Genomic DNA, 17,216 nt, shown 5'->3' with positions numbered 1-17,216 from the left:
CCTAGAGGAAGGAAGTACTTTAGTGTATCAAGATGTTGATGTTCCCTGATGAATATGGAGTGGATTATATATTATTTCTAACTATCTCGTTGGTTTTCTTGCAGTCGGCGTCACATGGTGGCCAGCCTTGCTCCATCTTCTCGGCCTATGTTATGGCCCACAAGGGCAAGGCGACGTCCGACATCACCTACAACCTGGATGACGGGCCCGAGGCATACAGCAACCCCGCCGTCTACAACCGCCTTCATGACTACACCGCCACGGCACAGGAGGTCCATGGCCCAGAATACGATCTGAGGACCGAGCAGATCGACCCCGATGTCCTCATGAGGGTCGGAGGAGGCAAGAGACATGGGCGGTACTGGATTGCCGACGGGGCAATCCACTCATCGTCCACTCCCACTCTGTCTCAGGTGCGAGCAAGGAACACGGGCTCGAGTCCAGCCATACGACCTCGGCAGGACAGCTCACATCATCGCATAGAGCAACTCGAGGTTAGTGCTTCTGTTATTCGTCATTCCTTGAGTTATATATCTTCTCTTTGAGTTACTATAACATTGGCTTGGAATACTACAGACCCAGCTAGAAATAGGGATGAGAGAACGACAGGAGATGGAGGCGAGGATGATGGTGGAGCGAGAGGCACGCCTGGTAGATCAGTAGAGGATGGCGGAGATGTTCCAGTACATGCAGAGCCTTGGCGCCGCACAGGGTTTTACTCTACCACCTCCATTGTTCCCTACAGTTGACCCTGCTCTGTTCCATACTCCTGTGAGTATCAAAATTGTAGTTAGATGTTGGTAATGCATCTGGTGTAACATATGCAATCTTTTCTCTGTGAGGGACAATCTGGGGCGGCATCCAACAACCCTCATGGATCGCCTAGCCCATCAAAGCACCAGTCCAGTCGCCCACCTCGATGAGATATTATCTTTCTTAGTGTTGTTGTTCTTGAGACTTATGTTCTTAGATGTTGGTATTGCGTTGTGAGATACTTGAGACTTATGTTCTTGAGTGTTGGATACTTATGTTTGTGTCCGAACATGTTGGTAATGCTGTGAGAACTTGTGAGCACCTAGAGGGGGGGTGAATAGGTGATCTTGTGGAATTCAACACTAAATTCCAACAACCTTGATTATAAAAATATTAGTGCGGGTTAATCAAGTCAATGAGACGAGCTCTTGCGAACACAGACAATCAAAGAAGGAACAATCACAAGAGACGCGATTTTATACCGTGGTTCGGCCAAGTAACACTTGCCTATTTCCACGTTGTGGCGTCCCAATTAGGGATGGCAATTTTACCCGCGGGTTCGGATATCCGACGGGTTCGAATTCGGGCATAGAATTTGACTCACGGGGCTCGCCCGTACCCGACCCGCGATAAAATCGGGTCGGGTATGGGTTTTATCTCCTACCCGCGGGTATCCGTTGGATACCCGAAACTAATGGAACTATTTTTAGCTTACTAAAAAATGGCCCAACGGTCCATGCTCCATCGTTCATCTAACCTAGCGCAAAATCCCCTCCCCTGATCCCCTACTTGGCGGCGGCTACAACTCCCAGGTAATGTCCACACCCAATCTCCCACCCCTACGAGCCTAGCTCCCACCTCCTAGTCTCCTCTAGACCACCATGTTATCCCACTGGTCACCGACCACATGCCTGGATGCCCCACATGCTAGGAGTTCGGCTCCACTGCTCTATGCATCGACGCAGGCGTGGACCCCGGCACGGCAGCATCGGTAATGGCCCTCGTCGTGGTGGCGTGGGTGCTGGCCTCGTCTCGGCTGCGGGGGCATGTCCCCTGGCGTGGGCGCGAGCCCCTGGCATGGCGGCACAGGCGTTGACCCTCGATGCAGGTGTGTCCCTTGACGCAGGCAGCAAGCCACCCAGACAGCAGGCAACATCACTGAAGCAAGGAAGCTTTGAGCTTCGGAAAGATCTTCAGGTAAGAGAACATGATTCTTTATGTTTGTATCCTCAACCTATTACAATGCGTCACGTACTAAATTTTAACCAGAAATTCAGATCGAATGGCGAACTTCATAGGTAGCATGTGTATGAAATCACTATGACAATTAATTTTAGATGGATCAACGTGCTTGTGTTACTACTATTATTTCTATATGAATATATTTGTCTAAAGTATAAAGTCTAAACGCTATGTACTCATACATTGCTTGCTTTTGTAATAGTAATCAGATTTATTATGTCTTGTTTTTTTGTTCTACCTTGTCATTTGTCAACCATGTATTTTATTTGTGTGGAGTGTAATTATACCCGCGGGTATCCGATACCCGCCCGATACCCGATGGGTACAGGCACGGGTACAAAATCCTACCCGTGGGTATAGTCGCGGGTGGGTATGAGTAATGCCCGCGGGTATTGTCGCGGGCGGATATTTACCATACCCAATCCGAACCCGACCCATTGCCATCCCTAGTCCCAATGGACGAGGGTTGCACTCAACCCCTTTCAAGTGATCCAATGATCAACTTGAATACCACGGCTTTTCTTTCTTATCTCTTTTTCCCGTTTGCGAGGAATCTCCACAAGTTGGAGTCTCTCGCCCTTACAACAAAGATCATAATGAAAGCACAAGAGTAAGGTTGGGGAGCAACACACACAAATTCGCAGCACACACACGCAAAGAGTTGAGCTCACACACACGCCAAGACTTGAGCTCAAAAATGAAGCACAAAGAGTTCACAACTAGAACGGAGCTCAAATCACTAACACAATCGATCAAGTGCGTGGAGACAGAGCGTGGGAGACTTAGAATGCTTAGTGAATGCTTGGGTTGACTCCTCCATGCGCCTAGGGGTCCCTTTTATAGCCCCAAGGCAGCTAGGAGCCGTTGGAGGCCAACAAGGAAGGCCAAAGTTGCCTTCTGTCGGGTGGTGCACCGGACAGTCTGGTGCACCACCGGACAGTCACTGTGGACGGTCCGGTGCGGATCTCCTTCCTTTTCTGGCGCAGATGACTGTTGCAGCGCCGAGCCAGTTGGCGCACCGGACACTGTCCGGTGCACACCAGACAGTCCGGTGCCCCTGCCGACCGTTGGCGCGGGCCACGCGTCGCCCGCGGATTGCGCAGCCAACCGTTGCGGTGGCGGCCGTTAGCTCACCGGACAGTCCGGTGAATTATAGTCGTACACCGCCAAATTTTCCGAGAGCGGCATGTTCACCGGAAATCAGCCTAGCGCACCGGACACTGTCCGGTGCACCATCGGACAGTCTGGTGTGCCAGGTCGAGCTGGACTTTGGCTGTACCAAGCCAAGTCTTTTGCATTTCTTTTCTTCTCTTCTTTTCTCTGTTTCTAGCACTTATACAATATATGTTAGTACTCAAAACAATGTACTAAGTCTAGAAACATACCTTGTTACATGATTTGCACTTCTTGCTTGTTTGGCACATAATCAACTCACTTAGTATGTGTTGGACACTTAATCACCAAAATATAATAGAAATGGCCTAATGGCACATTTCCCTTTCAGAACTTGTTTGATTTATGGTGTTTGTGAGATATATGATGTATATGTTATATCTGTGATGATTATGTGATATCTATGATGTATATGTGATATATTTTATTTGTTTGGATGGAATAGCAAAAACAAATAAAAATGTGTATACTGGTCACTTTGTCGAGTGTAACACTCGACAAAGAGGTGTTTTGCCGAGTGTCAGGGCCATAGCACTCGACAGAGAAGCAACATCTGGGCACCGGTAGAGCTTCTTTGCCGAGTGTTGTGGCCCTGACACTCGACAAAGAAACAAGCTTTGTTGAGTGCCTCCTAGAGCACTCGGCAAAAAGCTGACAAAGGGCCCCGCTGGTAGACCCTTTGCCGAGTGCATGCTGTTAGACACTGGGCAAAGAGGTAATTTCTTTACCGAGTGTATTAGGTGACACTCGGTAAAGATTATTTCTTTGCCAAATATCACCTAGAACACTCGACAAAGGCGTCGTGACGGCCTCTTTTCTTTGTCGAGTATCGAGTGGCACTCGGCAAAAACTTTGTCGAGTGCCCGATAAAAAGTACTCGGCAAAGAAGTCGTTGTCGATGTTCGTCGAGATCTCTTTACCGAGTGTTTTTCAGGTTTTACCGAGTGCTTCAGGCACTCGGCAAAACGCTCGATTCAGGTAGTGCTAGTTGGTTAGGACCTTTAGTCCGAACACAGACAGTTGGCGCGCCAAGTAGGGGTATATGCATACAGTATTTACTTTTGAACTTTTGGAGTAAATTGTAAAAGAAACTTAAATAAACAAGAGTATATATATGCATACAGTATTTACAACAAGACAAATAAACAAGAGTATATATATGCATACAATATTATTTGGAGTAAATTGTAAAAGAAACTTAAAAGCTATATTTTTGTCGTCATTGATTTTATATCACTGAACAGTGAAACTGTACGTCCGATCCATCAACGAGCTACTGAGCCACAAAGACAAACCGGAGATCAGAAATGGCAGCCAGGCTCATTAACGAGCTGCAGTAGGAGCTGCTGGTCCATGTTCCAATTCCAACCAAGCGCGGGGACGTGCACCGGTGACCGGATCGGTCCGGTCAAGTCCCAGATCTCCTGCAACGACGCCGAGTCGTCTGCCGGTCCGATGGTCCAGCCGCCGCCGTCATGGGCAGCGGCGGCGAACAACCCGCCGTAGTAGAAGTCATCGGTTTTATTATTATAATGGGCCCTATTATAATCGCTGCTGGTGCCGCTGCTGCTACTCCAGCAGGTGACGTCGTCGCTCGAGGTCGCCCGAGATTCAGTGCCGGTGGTGATGGTGGTACTGGTGGTAGAACAAGAGCCAGCTGACGTAGTCGGAATGACGATGCTGATATCGGTGTAGGTACTGTCGTTATCATCTTGAGGTCGTCGTCGTCCCTCATTAGCGGTGGCGCCGGCGCTGCTAGCAGCAGCAGCAGCAGCGGATGGGACGACGACAGTGGCGGTGTCAAGGATGACCGGCGCCGCTTGCAGGTAGTCATCATCGGCAGTGCAGGTGTGCTCCGCCATGTACACCACCGTGTACTCTGGGGCGACAGCGGCGCCGCCGCCGTGGTCGTCGTTGCGTTGCACCGTCCGTTTGGCCGGGCAGCCCTGCTCCGCGCTCCGTATGCACCTGTAGTAACTCCTGCATGGAAGTTTTTTTTTTTTTTTTGTTATAGAAAAACAAAGCTGGGAAGGATTTGGAGGGAGACAGTAATTAGCAGTCAACATTTAATCTCTATCTCTACCTATTATATAAAGCACCAGTTTCCACGGTTTTATAGTCATCGTGTCACCCTCCCTACTATATAAAACACCAGTTTCCACAGTTCCATAATTCGTCGTGCATCACCCACCCCTTTCTGCTTTATACAAAATTCTATACTCCTTAATATGGGAGTTTCATCGTGCGTCATCGTGAGTCCTTACGCACCCCTTCTTCTCCTGCACCCTACTCGCAACTGCCGCCTACTAAACTCGTGGTTCGCAGCCGACGAATGTGACGACCTCCTCATTAGTTGCGCCTCGCACCTGCCCGCGCCACTGGTCGCCCCCTCCGACTATGACACCACTGTCTTCCTTGAAAACTTCTGTCCCCACCTCCTTCTCCCCTTCACCGCCCTTTCCACCATCGTCTTCTTTTCCTCCCACCGCTGCATCGTGCTTCGCTCCTCCATGTGTGAGGTTGTCCTCGCCCACTCCCTCTTTGCAACCATCCTCCTCCGCCTCTGTCGCCCGCCATGTTCTCCCTCACCTCGGCCTCCACCTCATTCTTCTCACATGCCTCCTCATCCAAGAGTAACGTCCGGCTCTCCACCTCCCTCGGTTTCTCCGCGCGGCTGGCATGACTACGGAGCCTGGCGACGACAAGAGGACATATGTGCGGGAGTCTGATAGAGGTCTATATAGAAGTGAGTGTTCGAACCTTAGTTGTTGGCTCTACAATTACACCCACCTAATAAAAAGAACAAATACATTTTTATGTTTTATTAAAACAAAATATAATAATTTGATATACAGAAACCACGACAATGCATATGGCATATTTCTTCTTCAAAAAACAGGTTCAGCTATTTTTTTAATCAACAAAATATATATGCGGATTTTTATTAAGTATAAATTAAAACTGTCTCGATCGGTGGGTCATTAATCTTGGTGTGTTCAGTTGCATTGCATGCGACAAGGCACAACGTGTGTCACGACGGCGTGCAGTAACAGGGGAGTATGGGACGGCGGACACAGATTGATGCAAGGGACAGCAGCAGCATCACATTCTCTCCTTTTCTGATTTTGACAACGCATTCTCCATCAAGATTGTTCGCGAGACTTTTTTTTGGACGATTAACAAGCTAGCTTAGCTACAAGGGATGAAGGATCCAAGCACTAGGCTTGTGGCATGGCAACTGATGCATATATATATGGACGATTTAATTAGCTATATATAGAGTACTGAATTAATTACCTCGGGTACATGGCACCTTCGATCTGCTTCTGCCCGTACTTCCTCCACCGGTACCCATCGAAGTCGAGCACTGACGTCACAGTCGACTTGCTCTCTTGCTTCTTCTTCTTCCTGCAAAACGGAAGGGTACGCGAAGCGTCACCAACCATGTACGGAGATCGTCTGGGGTGCAGCGCGGCGTGACGAGGGCATCGTCAGGGTTGCATGGAGATGAACTGGAGCTGGAGCCATGGACCACGTACGAGACAGTATACGCACCTTCTTTTGCAGCAGCGGGGAGGAGGAGGATGCTGAGGCCGTGCACCATCATCATCAGCTGCATGCTCGCCATCCCTGACGCCATCGTCGTCCCGGTCTCTCTTGCCGCCCTCCTGGCCCTGTCGTCGGCGCCGTCGTCCGCACGACGACGGAGCAGCAACAGCACCACCACCTGGTCCGACGGCGGCGGACTCCACCTTATTAGCTGCCGGTGTCGCCGAGGAAGCAGCAGGTAAGAACAGTAGCGCCCGGAGCTGCTCCAGGAGCTCCTCCCCCCGCCCTGCTAGCGCCGCCATCGCTCGATCCGATTCCGAGATCCTCCTCCACACCTCCGGCGACCGGCTGTTCTGAACTGTGTGCCCGTCGATCGACAAGGAGCTAGTCTTTGTTAATTGGCTTGGCTAATTAACGACGACTATCTAGTGTGAGGTCGATGTGCAGCTAGCTTCAACCGTTGACCGCCACCGCTGCTGCTATGTTTTGTTTCTCAGTTCGCAGCTCACTCTTTGCTTGTTTATAAAGAGCCACTGAGGCAAGCGTGGACATCCAAGGATCGTGGTCTCCCATACGCGAATGCACACGTGGAGCCTTTTTACCGGTATGGATCGGATCTATTTTTTTTAAAAAAAAAATTAGGCGTGTTGGCCCGGCCCGCGATCACCCCGGGATGTGGGCAAGAGGCCTGTTCCCTCCTTTTTCGGTACGTGTAGCACGAGCTCCGTACTTGCATGTACACAAGGTACTGGTACGCGCTCCTACTTCAATTTTGTTTTACTCCATTTCTCGTCTCTTCTTTGCAACTAGAGGTGTCACCATGGGGAATTTCACAATTATAGCTAGGATATAGCAAGTTTTTAATCCTCATGGGCATATATTTAAGGAAATTTGTTTCTTTATCGGGTATAGTGGGTATATGTATGGAAAAACAGAATCCCAACTTGATTATCATAAGCAATATTCACCTAGAAAAAATAGACGTGCAGGCAATTGACAAATAAGTCCAACAACTAACCATATCTCTTCTCTCAACCTTTTTAAGCACCCATCCACCTTAGAGCATCTCCAACAATGCCTCAAACTAGTGCCTCAAATTAAAATATGGGGCTCTACACAGGGAAAACTACTCACAGTGCCCTATTTCATAATTTTTTGTCAAAAAACTATAGGACACCCTCTCAAGTGACTCAAATATACTACACCGTAGTGGGCTGCCCTATAATCTAGATTTGGGGATTTACTGTTTGAGCGAGGTGTTTTGTTAGTGCCCTAAATTCTATAAAATATACTTATTTTTAAATTATAGGGCATTTTTATAGGTCACGTTGTTGGAGATGCTCTAACCTAGGCGACTAATCTCCCTGCCACCACTCTGCTGACGCCCACCCCGAATTTTTTGTATTTTAGCCCTTAAACAGAAGTAAAATCACGTTTAGACCTAAAAAAATTTTAAATGCAGTTTTGGACCCTTTGCTCGGCGCCATAGCCTATGGCGCCGAGCTAACACAGCTCGGCGCCATAGGCTATGGCGCCGAGGTCGTGTTGCGTTGGCACACCCCAGACGCGTGGCGTCGACGTGGAACCGAGCTCGGCGCCACAGATCTTGGCGCCGAGCTCGGTTGTGTTATTAAAATATTTGTTGCAGACATGAGCACAAAGCCCATCTAGCCCACTTGGTAGAGCACAAGGTTTCTAACCATGTGGTCGTGGGTTCAAGCCCCATAGTTTGCATTTTTTTTGTTTTTTTTTGTTTATGTCGTTGGTGTGTCCGCTTAAATTTATTTCTCGCCTAGATTTTTTTTTATCTTTGTTTTGTCACTGAAGTCAGTTCAGCTTATATAATTTACCTATACTTACACTGAAGTTGCCACAGACCTATTCTTGATCTCAACCTGGGGGTACATCTAATGTAGTATCCAAAAAATTTAACACGCACTTTACAGATAATTGATGGCGGTGTAGAACTTCTGGAGTTAAAACAAAGAGAATGGGATTTGCGCGCTGACTTGCAAGCATCGGCTATTCTTTAGCCTCCAGCAAATGATTCATGACGAGGCGGAGGCTCCTTAGCTGCTTCCAGATTTGAGCGTGTTACTGAGCCTGCAATAATAGCCAACCATAAGTTGCTTCCTCCAATAATGTCTCCAGCTCTCTCATCACGTAAATGCAAAAGGCGTGTTTTTTTTTGTAATTAATACATAGAACTGCATCTTGATCGACGGACAGTACAGCCACTACTTGATAATGTATGAAGAACTATTTTAACTGATGATACGAATGGTTTATTAAAGACATTCATCCACTTGTCATATCTTGCAGAAACATCGCTTAGGACATGAAAATTTGACCCCACTTACCAGTCCAAACCTTCGAAGAGCCCCTCTCCCTTTATTGCAGATGTTTTGAAAATCGCCCATTGGCGGCTCTTAATTTTGTGTAGTTCTAATGACTCTGTAATGGCAGCATCATCGAGTGCACCTGGAAGATAAACAAAAATCTAGGCGAGAAATAAATTTAAGCGGACACACCAACGACATAAACAAAAAAAAACAAAAAAAATGCAAACTATGGGGCTTGAACCCACGACCACATGGTTAGAAGCCTTGTGCTCTACCAAGTGGGCTAGATGGGCTTTGTGCTCATGTCCGCAACAAATATTTTAATAACACAACCGAGCTCGGCGCCAAGATCTGTGGCGCCGAGCTCGGTTCCACGTCGACGCCACGCGTCTGGGGTGTGCCAACGCAACACGACCTCGGCGCCATAGGCTATGGCGCCGAGCAAAGGGTCCAAAACTGCATTTAAAATTTTTTTAGGTCTAAACGTGATTTTACTTCTGTTTAAGGGCTAAAATACAAAAAATTCGGACCCCCACCTACCCCTACCAATCCGTCGACTCCTCACAGGACCGAAGCTCCACTCGACTGCTCAGCCTTCATCCCACTCGAGCGCCAAGCACCAGCCATTAGGCAAGCAACGAGCTGGCCCGCAACCTCCGTCCTAACTCATGCGACTGCGAGGCGATACAAAGTTGAAGCATCACGACCAGTCCCCCAATGTGATCATGCTTTTCGTGTCGGGGATGGGGATCCGTTAGAGACTCAATACTCGAATGGGGATGTATATGGGATGGATCTTATACCCGTGATGGGTATGGAGATGGATATAGTTTCATGAAAATGGGGATAGGGCGTTAAAATCCGACGGAGAATTTTTTTCATTGACACCTCTATTTGCAACATTGTGCTGCAATGTTTTTGTTTATCCTTAACGTCAAATCAAACAAAAATGTGCTCATGCTATCTTAGTGTGTGTATATAGAGAGAATAGGAAATCGATAAACTTTCGACGACCAAAATATTTTTTGCGCCTACCAAGAAGGCTGATGAAAATTACCTTATTTTTTGTGGTTGACACTAGATCGCCAAAAACTAATTTGTTATTTTTTATGACCGGAGCTAGCCACCAAAAAATAAAAAGACTTATTTGTGGTGGCTACTAGCCTGCCACCACAGCCAACTCCAGTTCACCAAAAATAGCATGGTTCAAATGTTATGGCCACAGCCATGTGGTTATAACCTAACTTAATTTACTCTAAAATTAACATTAGTTATAACCTATGCCACCGATGCGCCCAACCGTACTACATTGTTACAACCTAACTGTTGGCGCCGATCCGGGCGCCAAACACTACAATGAGTACCAACGACGGTGCTCTCTACAGAGACGCGAACGGTTCACAGCCGAGGGCCGGATGGTCCGTGATGACCTACGCAGAGGCTAAGGTTTCTGTCTGAAGAGCCGGACGGTCCACGCGTACGCAGAGGCGGTGGAGTTCGCCAACAGCATCTGGATCTCGCTCCCGGGAGGAGAGATCCTAGGGTTTGTTTTGGGATCGGCAGGCCACCCAAGACGCCTCTAAACGGCGTAGAGCCGAAGAGAGGTGAAGATTAGGGGATGAAATCTATGTTATTATCTACTCTTAGGGCAAAAGGTAAAGAATTGAAGGTAAATTTATTGTTTGATCGATTGTTGGTTGTTCAATCGGCCATACCCCTTCAAATATATAAGGGGGAGGTCTAGACTATTCCTAGGCGTTCTTCAACAGCTCCCGCGAGATTAGAGGGCTAAACACGCGAGGAGATAGAAGTTTTAACCGCCTTGATTCGATCTATTCGCGGTCCGACTATGAGCCAGACCGTCCAGGCCTTAGGGTCGAATCGGTCGTGCCTAGTGTCACAAATGGTACTCAACACTAACTTACATTGTTTATATAAAAGCACACACTAGTCACAATAATCTTGTGTTGTGTTGCAATTAATCACTAAAACCAAACTGAATTATAAATACCAACCCCTCTATCTAGTCTCTACCGAGTATCGACATCGATTGGCATGGTTCAATTTCAAAACTGTAAAAAAAATATTATATTAGTGATCCGGTAGTGTTTAGAACTCCGATGAATATTCTGCTAGCTTTCTAAACCTAACAAAACCCTTGAGGGCTTGTTCGGTTAGCTCTCAATCCATGTGTATTGAGCGGGATTGGGTGGGTTTAAATCCTAAGCAAGTCAAAGTTCTTCTTAATTTTTTCTAATCTCATCCAATCCATGGGTAACGGAATTAACCGAACAAGGCCTGACATGGTTGAATCCTAACCTTGCATTGACCCATGCAATCCTTGAGAGTTGGACTTTCCAGGCACGATCGAGTTATCATATACTTTCCAACTTGTCTCGCGTCTTTACAATTTTTTTGGACTTTCGTTGCCACTATATATTCAAATATTGCCTTGAAACAAATGAGTTTTCCATGTGGACCCCATAAAACCACGGCACGAACAAACAATGTGTTCAATCTAAAGCATACCACTGAACATGATTAGAGCTGGTTTGGTGACCATGGATCACGAGGGCTGAGGATCCATAGAGAGGAATTGAATAGCAAAGAAATTCCTCTCTCATGGATTCCCCTATGATCTTAGATCGCCAAATCTGTAAATTAAACACCAGGCTTCTTAGAGGTTGAAACATGCATGACCACGTAAATTTATATATATCCAGAAGCGCATGCATTTGGGTACTGTGATGATTCTGATATATATTGTTGGAACGGCTAATTATGGTCTCTATGTACAACATGTGTGGTTGATATTTTAGGTTCATTCGCTTTCGTAGATATAGTAGCTCTTTCGGCTTATGATTATATGTGGCATGCATGTGATTATTTGGAACGTACGGGTGATTCCGTACGCGCGGCTACGAAGAAAAGGAGGAACACCAACACAACATGCATGAACTAACCCCGTGACGATGACACGCGTAACGTAAAGCTAAGCTAGTTAAAGTACGGTATTTTGTTAATTAGGAGTTGGCTAGGAATCTGCTCCTGAAGTGTATATATACATAGGTTACCACTGAGTTAGATGCAGGATGGAGCGACCTCTAAACTTACCAGAAAAGAGCAAGCAAGCAAACGAGCAAGTATAGCTTTAGCTAACGACTGAGAAAAGAACGTCCTTTCCTTTACCTTTGATTTCTGCCATTGCATGGGCCAGGACGTTCTAGATAGGCTTTCTTTGTTTGACAAGTGCATACGCGGTCCCGGATTGCGTGCACACAGGTGACGTCAGCACCGTGACGTGTGCCAGTCTAGCTGGCTGTACTGTTTGCTTCTTAATTTTTTGTTGACGTCGCGCCATGTCATGTCCACCCCGCGTTAAGCAAGATGGAGAGGACGATGTCACATGGAATGATAAATATACTTATCGAGATGACTGCCGTTGCATATACACATGATAAAGACACTTCCTTTCTAGTTATTCATTTTCAATGCACATGATGACAACGAACTTGTCGTCAACAAACACAAATCCTACGTTTTATTAGACGATAACTTTTTACGATTCCTAATTTGTCGAGTGTTTTTTTTAATATTGGGCAAAAAAAAAAATTATCGAGTACCGAAAAAAGTACTCGACAAAAAACTATTTATTGATAAAATATTTACCGAGTGTAAAAAAATCTTACCGAGTGTTTACAATGTTCGGTCAAGAATGTTAGTCTGGTAGTGTGTATAGTTTGGGAATTGGGATCGATCGCGGTGTGTCATGCAACACGGTGCACGCCAGCCGCGGCACATGGAAAACGTAACACGGTTCCTACGTCGTCTTTTACGCGGTGGAGAGATGAGACATTATTTGTTGGATGCCAACATTAACTCATATGTTATGGATATGTCATACTCATAATAAAATAAATTGCATCTAGAATTAATTTCATAGGAAAGGTAAAATGTAAATAGCATGCATATATATGACATTATTAATTCTCGGTTCCTATCTGTTGACACTACTAGCTCCGATTCGAATGCATATATATGCGTGTAGTCGTCGTTGACGAGGCGGGCGATGTCAAATCAGTGTGTACATAGTACTCATTCCATGCAGCAGCTAGCTTAGCTGAGCCACACACACGTACAGACTGCATACCATGCATGTTCCGATGGAGGATCAGCTTACTAGCGAAGGTCGTCCGCAGCTACGTCATTTTCCTTTCACATATCCGCATGCATGCATGACACTCTCATTTATAGCTTGGTACGTATATTTAGCTGGTCAAGTGTGACTCACGAGCTCGTCTTGGACGAGACTCGGTCGCATCCACCTAGGCCTTTCGGTTATTGCGTACTTATATGGGAGGGGAGAGGGATTAAATCTCATTCTATTCGATTTTTGACTAGAGAGAGATTTAATACCACCTTTTGATCTAGATACAAGCCAATAAGCCTCTAGAGGCTAATAGTCCAATGGATCATAATCCAAATGTTTTCTAACAATTTGTTTGAGACCTTAAATAATTTTAGTTCAAAAATAAATAGAAAGTCTGATTCCAATTCGATCCGAACATTAAAATTTATAGTATAAAATTTAAAATCCATCACCACGCCCCTACATCCACCCATGTTCCATCGACAACTACTGTGACTAGGTAGCATTGGCTAATAGTTAGTGATGGCTAAAATTAGCTGAGAGGTTTCACTATCGGATCACAACTGGTAGCTCAAAAAAAACACTCGACTAACTCTTTGCCGATTGTGACTTTCAACAAAGAAGTCTCGGCGAACTATACATCGGCAGCAGCTTCTTTGCCAAGTTTCACCTGATACTAGGCAAAAAAAAATCGTTGTCACAGCGCCAAGTAACGGTGATAGAGCCTTTGTCGAGTGCCTGCTGGACTAGCGCTCGACAAAGAAGGCTTCAGTGGTCCACTTTGCCAGTCCCTTTGCCGAGTGCTCCACTAGGCACTCGACAAAGACACTCTCTTTGTCAAGTGTCTGCTGGACTAGTTCTCGGCAAAGTGAGCACTAGTTGCCCCTTTGCCAATTTCTTTGCCGAGTGCACTAGGAGACACTCAGCAAAGTGTGTTTATTTGCCGAGTGTCGGGGCCACAACACTTGGCCAAGAAGCTTTACTTGATCTCAGTTGTGTTTTTTTTGTCGAGTGCTATACACTCAACAAAGTGACCAGAAAACCCATTTTTATTTGTTTTTATTATTACATCCAAACAAACAAAAGACACATATCATTGGCATCACATATATCACAAAATCAATATGTATCAGCAACACCATATATATATCTCACAAATATCAACACATCAAAGAAGTTTCACAAACATAAGTCTCACCAAGTATCTCACAAAAGTTTCAAAAACAAGTATCTCATAACAGGTTTCTCAAACATGTCACCAACACAAATGTCATCAGTGAGGTGGGTGGCTGGACTGATTCGGCGAAGGGCTGGTCGAAGCGTGAGTGTTGTTCGATGCCGCCGATTATCCCTGCACAGAGAAGAGATTGCATGTATGAGACCAGATGAATATATATCATGTAAGACTAAAATTTTGATAATCACAGGAGTATGGAACTTAGCAGGGTCAGTTGAAGGGAACAACAAAGGTGCTGGAGTAGAACCCTATGCGACGCCAAGGCTCCGCATGTACTGGAACATCTCCGCCATCCTCTACTGATCCACCAAGCGAGCCACCCACTCTGCCCTCATCTTCGCCCCCATCTCCATCCGTCCCCTCCTCTCTTCTAGTTGTGCCTGCAATATTTCACCCCACTGTTATAATAATCCAAAGAGAAGGCATATAAATCAATGGATGACGAGGCACAGAAGCACTAACCTGGTGTTCCTGGATGCGATGTTGTGAGCTATCCTGCCGAGGTCGTATGGCTGGGCTCGCGCTCGTGCTCCTTGCTCGCACATCAGAAAGAGTGGAGTGGATGACGAGTCGATTGCCCTGTCGGCAATCCAGTATCACCCATGCCTCTTGCCTCCTCCGACTCTCATGAGGACATCTCCGTCGATGTCCTCGATTCTCGGATTGTAATTTGACCCATGGACCTTCTAGGCCATGACAGTGTACTCATTGAGGCGGTTGTAGACAGCGGTGTCGCTATATGCCTCGGGCCCGTCCTCTAGGTTGTAGGCGACGTCGAACGTCGCCTTGCCCTTGACGGCCAAAACATACGCCGAGAAGATGGAGCAAAGCTGGTCACCATGTGACGCCGACTACGAGAAAACCAACAAGATGGTTAAATATCACCCCTAATCAAAAGTTAGACTAAATTAAAGAGAGTGTGTACATATGCTTCTGTGTATTTGATGAGGCTGTGGCTACCCTGTTGGTGGGAGGGACCTTGCATCATCAAATGTCGTTCCGATTAGAGTTGTGAGCCTCGTCCCACTTGGCCGAGTACCACCTTTGTACCATCTGCTCCCAGCACTCAGGATGTGCAGCGCACCAATAAGGAATCATATACCAAAAAACAAGTACACAACATATTAGAAGATAAAAATAAGCATATTTAATATCAATATTAATGTTCTGTATTTACCTACAAGTACTAGTCCGGAGTCAACGACATGGTCCGGGTATCCTTCTTGCTCACCTTCTCCCCAAGGACGGAGCCGTGCTAAGTGACGATGACCTGGATGCGCGCCTCGTGGTGCATGTCCACGACGAGCTTCTTACAGTTCGAGGTAGCCACCACATCTGCCCTAGCGTCATATCCTACCTCGCCTCTGAAGAAATCCTGCGTATAAATACGATGTATCCATACATTATTTCAAGAATGTGCAACGAATGAGACGTATTAAACAATATAGTGCGAGGAAGACTTACCCACAGCCAGGGGCGGAGGGCCCAATATGGCACTGTATTGCCCAAGCAATATCTTAGCCCAACCCAATAAGGGACTAGCACACAAAAAAGTCCTAACTCATGTTCGGCACTGTTCCACGTGAGGAATTGCCCTGTGCCAAACGAACCGCGCCCACCGCCACCCTTCGAGCTCTGTAGACCATGCCCCAAGCTCTAACCCTCCGCATCTAGATCCGGTCAGAGCTCCGCCATGTCTCCACCCAACAGCCTAGGACACATGCATGCACCGGGCTCCTCACCGTCAGTCGCGTCGAACTAGACTCCTCTCCTTCCGCTACACCAAGCTCGCCTCCTCATCGGTAGTCGCGAGCCTGCGCCGAGCTTCTCCCTAGTAGCCACGCCGAACTCCTCCCTTCCTCGACAGTCGTGTGCTTGCATCGAGCTCCTCCCCATCCCCGGTAGATCTCGGCAGATGTGTTGACGCCGAGCTCCTCCCCAGTCATCGTGTCGAGCTACCGCCTCTACTTAGGTCGAGCTTCAAACAGCAACGAGCATTGAGCTCTACCAAGATGTCGAGGCCTAGCTCCGCTGAGATGCTGAGACGCTAGATTAAAAAATTTGGTGAGTGTCACTGTCACTCTACATTTAAATACATATTAATGGTTATGGCTATGAACAAGCTCTATAATTTTGTAGCTCTGTTGCCAAGCAAACCAAACAATCAGTAGGCATGGATGGAACCAAAAACAAGGATATTCTTATTTCACTCGTGTAAACTTTTTACTTTAATTTACCGTTATTAACTCATTTTCTCTATTTTTAGGTTTTATCCGATACATGACATTTGGTTGTAAATGGATTATAATCGCGATGACTCTTGAAGAAGGTATTTTAACACACTCATAGCTTATTTTGTAGCTATAAATTGATTTAAATTATGTTGTGAATTTTCATGTGTAGCAACACCTTATTTTTGGCATGTCCTCCACCACTGCCCACAACTCTTGCTTTACTCGCGCCGTCTTGTTATTAAATTGCATGTCGTCCCAATCCACTGCATCGAGGGCGACGGCGTAGTGGTGGAAGGAATAGGCTAGGCCCGTCACTCCAGCGTACTCAACAAGTCTAGGGAAGTGTTTCATGTACATTAGGCTGAGGATGCCATTGGGGTTGCGGCTGTGACCCCCTGCATTCTCCAAAACCTTCCAAGACATGTGCAAGTGATTAAAAGTATTTGGTTCTATTTTAAATTTGAATATATAATATGAAGAAGTAGCGACAACATCTAAAGTTACATGCCTTTCCCCATCAGGTCGAATAAGCGGGC

At 46.4% G+C, this 17,216-nt stretch overlaps 1 protein-coding gene and 1 long non-coding RNA gene across 2 annotated transcripts; both read right to left on the bottom strand.

Annotated features, from left to right (window-relative positions):
- Positions 1-4,236: 4,236 nt before the first annotated feature.
- On the bottom strand, positions 4,237-7,212 carry LOC103651699 (uncharacterized). The gene is made up of 3 exons (XM_008677405.4): positions 6,724-7,212; positions 6,466-6,576; positions 4,237-5,148 (listed from the first exon to the last, which is right to left on the bottom strand). Exons 1-3 carry the CDS (start codon positions 7,017-7,019, stop codon positions 4,470-4,472), a joined length of 1,086 nt encoding a protein of 361 aa, XP_008675627.1. The 5' UTR covers positions 7,020-7,212; the 3' UTR covers positions 4,237-4,469.
- A 1,375-nt stretch (positions 7,213-8,587) lies between these two features.
- On the bottom strand, positions 8,588-9,239 carry LOC103651700 (uncharacterized). The gene is made up of 2 exons (XR_564891.4): positions 9,078-9,239; positions 8,588-8,820 (listed from the first exon to the last, which is right to left on the bottom strand). It is a non-coding gene; the product is annotated as an uncharacterized lncRNA (long non-coding RNA).
- Positions 9,240-17,216: the final 7,977 nt, after the last annotated feature.

The sequence above is a fragment of the Zea mays genome, chromosome 3 (genome assembly GCF_902167145.1).
Source record: "Zea mays cultivar B73 chromosome 3, Zm-B73-REFERENCE-NAM-5.0, whole genome shotgun sequence".
Taxonomy (NCBI): Eukaryota; Viridiplantae; Streptophyta; class Magnoliopsida; order Poales; family Poaceae; genus Zea; species Zea mays.
This window is presented reverse-complemented; position numbering and strand designations above follow the sequence as displayed.

Bases quoted from the DNA above. Each gene is read 5' to 3' on its own strand.
- LOC103651699 (XM_008677405.4), bottom strand. From the start codon at position 7,019: ATGGCGGCGCTAGCAGGGCGGGGGGAGGAGCTCCTGGAGCAGCTCCGG. The intron at 6,577-6,723 runs GTGCGTATACTG...TCCGTTTTGCAG, and splicing joins CCCCGCTGCTGCAAAAGAAG to GAAGAAGAAGAAGCAAGAGA. The intron at 5,149-6,465 runs GTAATTAATTCA...ACTTCCATGCAG, and splicing joins GAAGGTGCCATGTACCCGAG to GAGTTACTACAGGTGCATAC.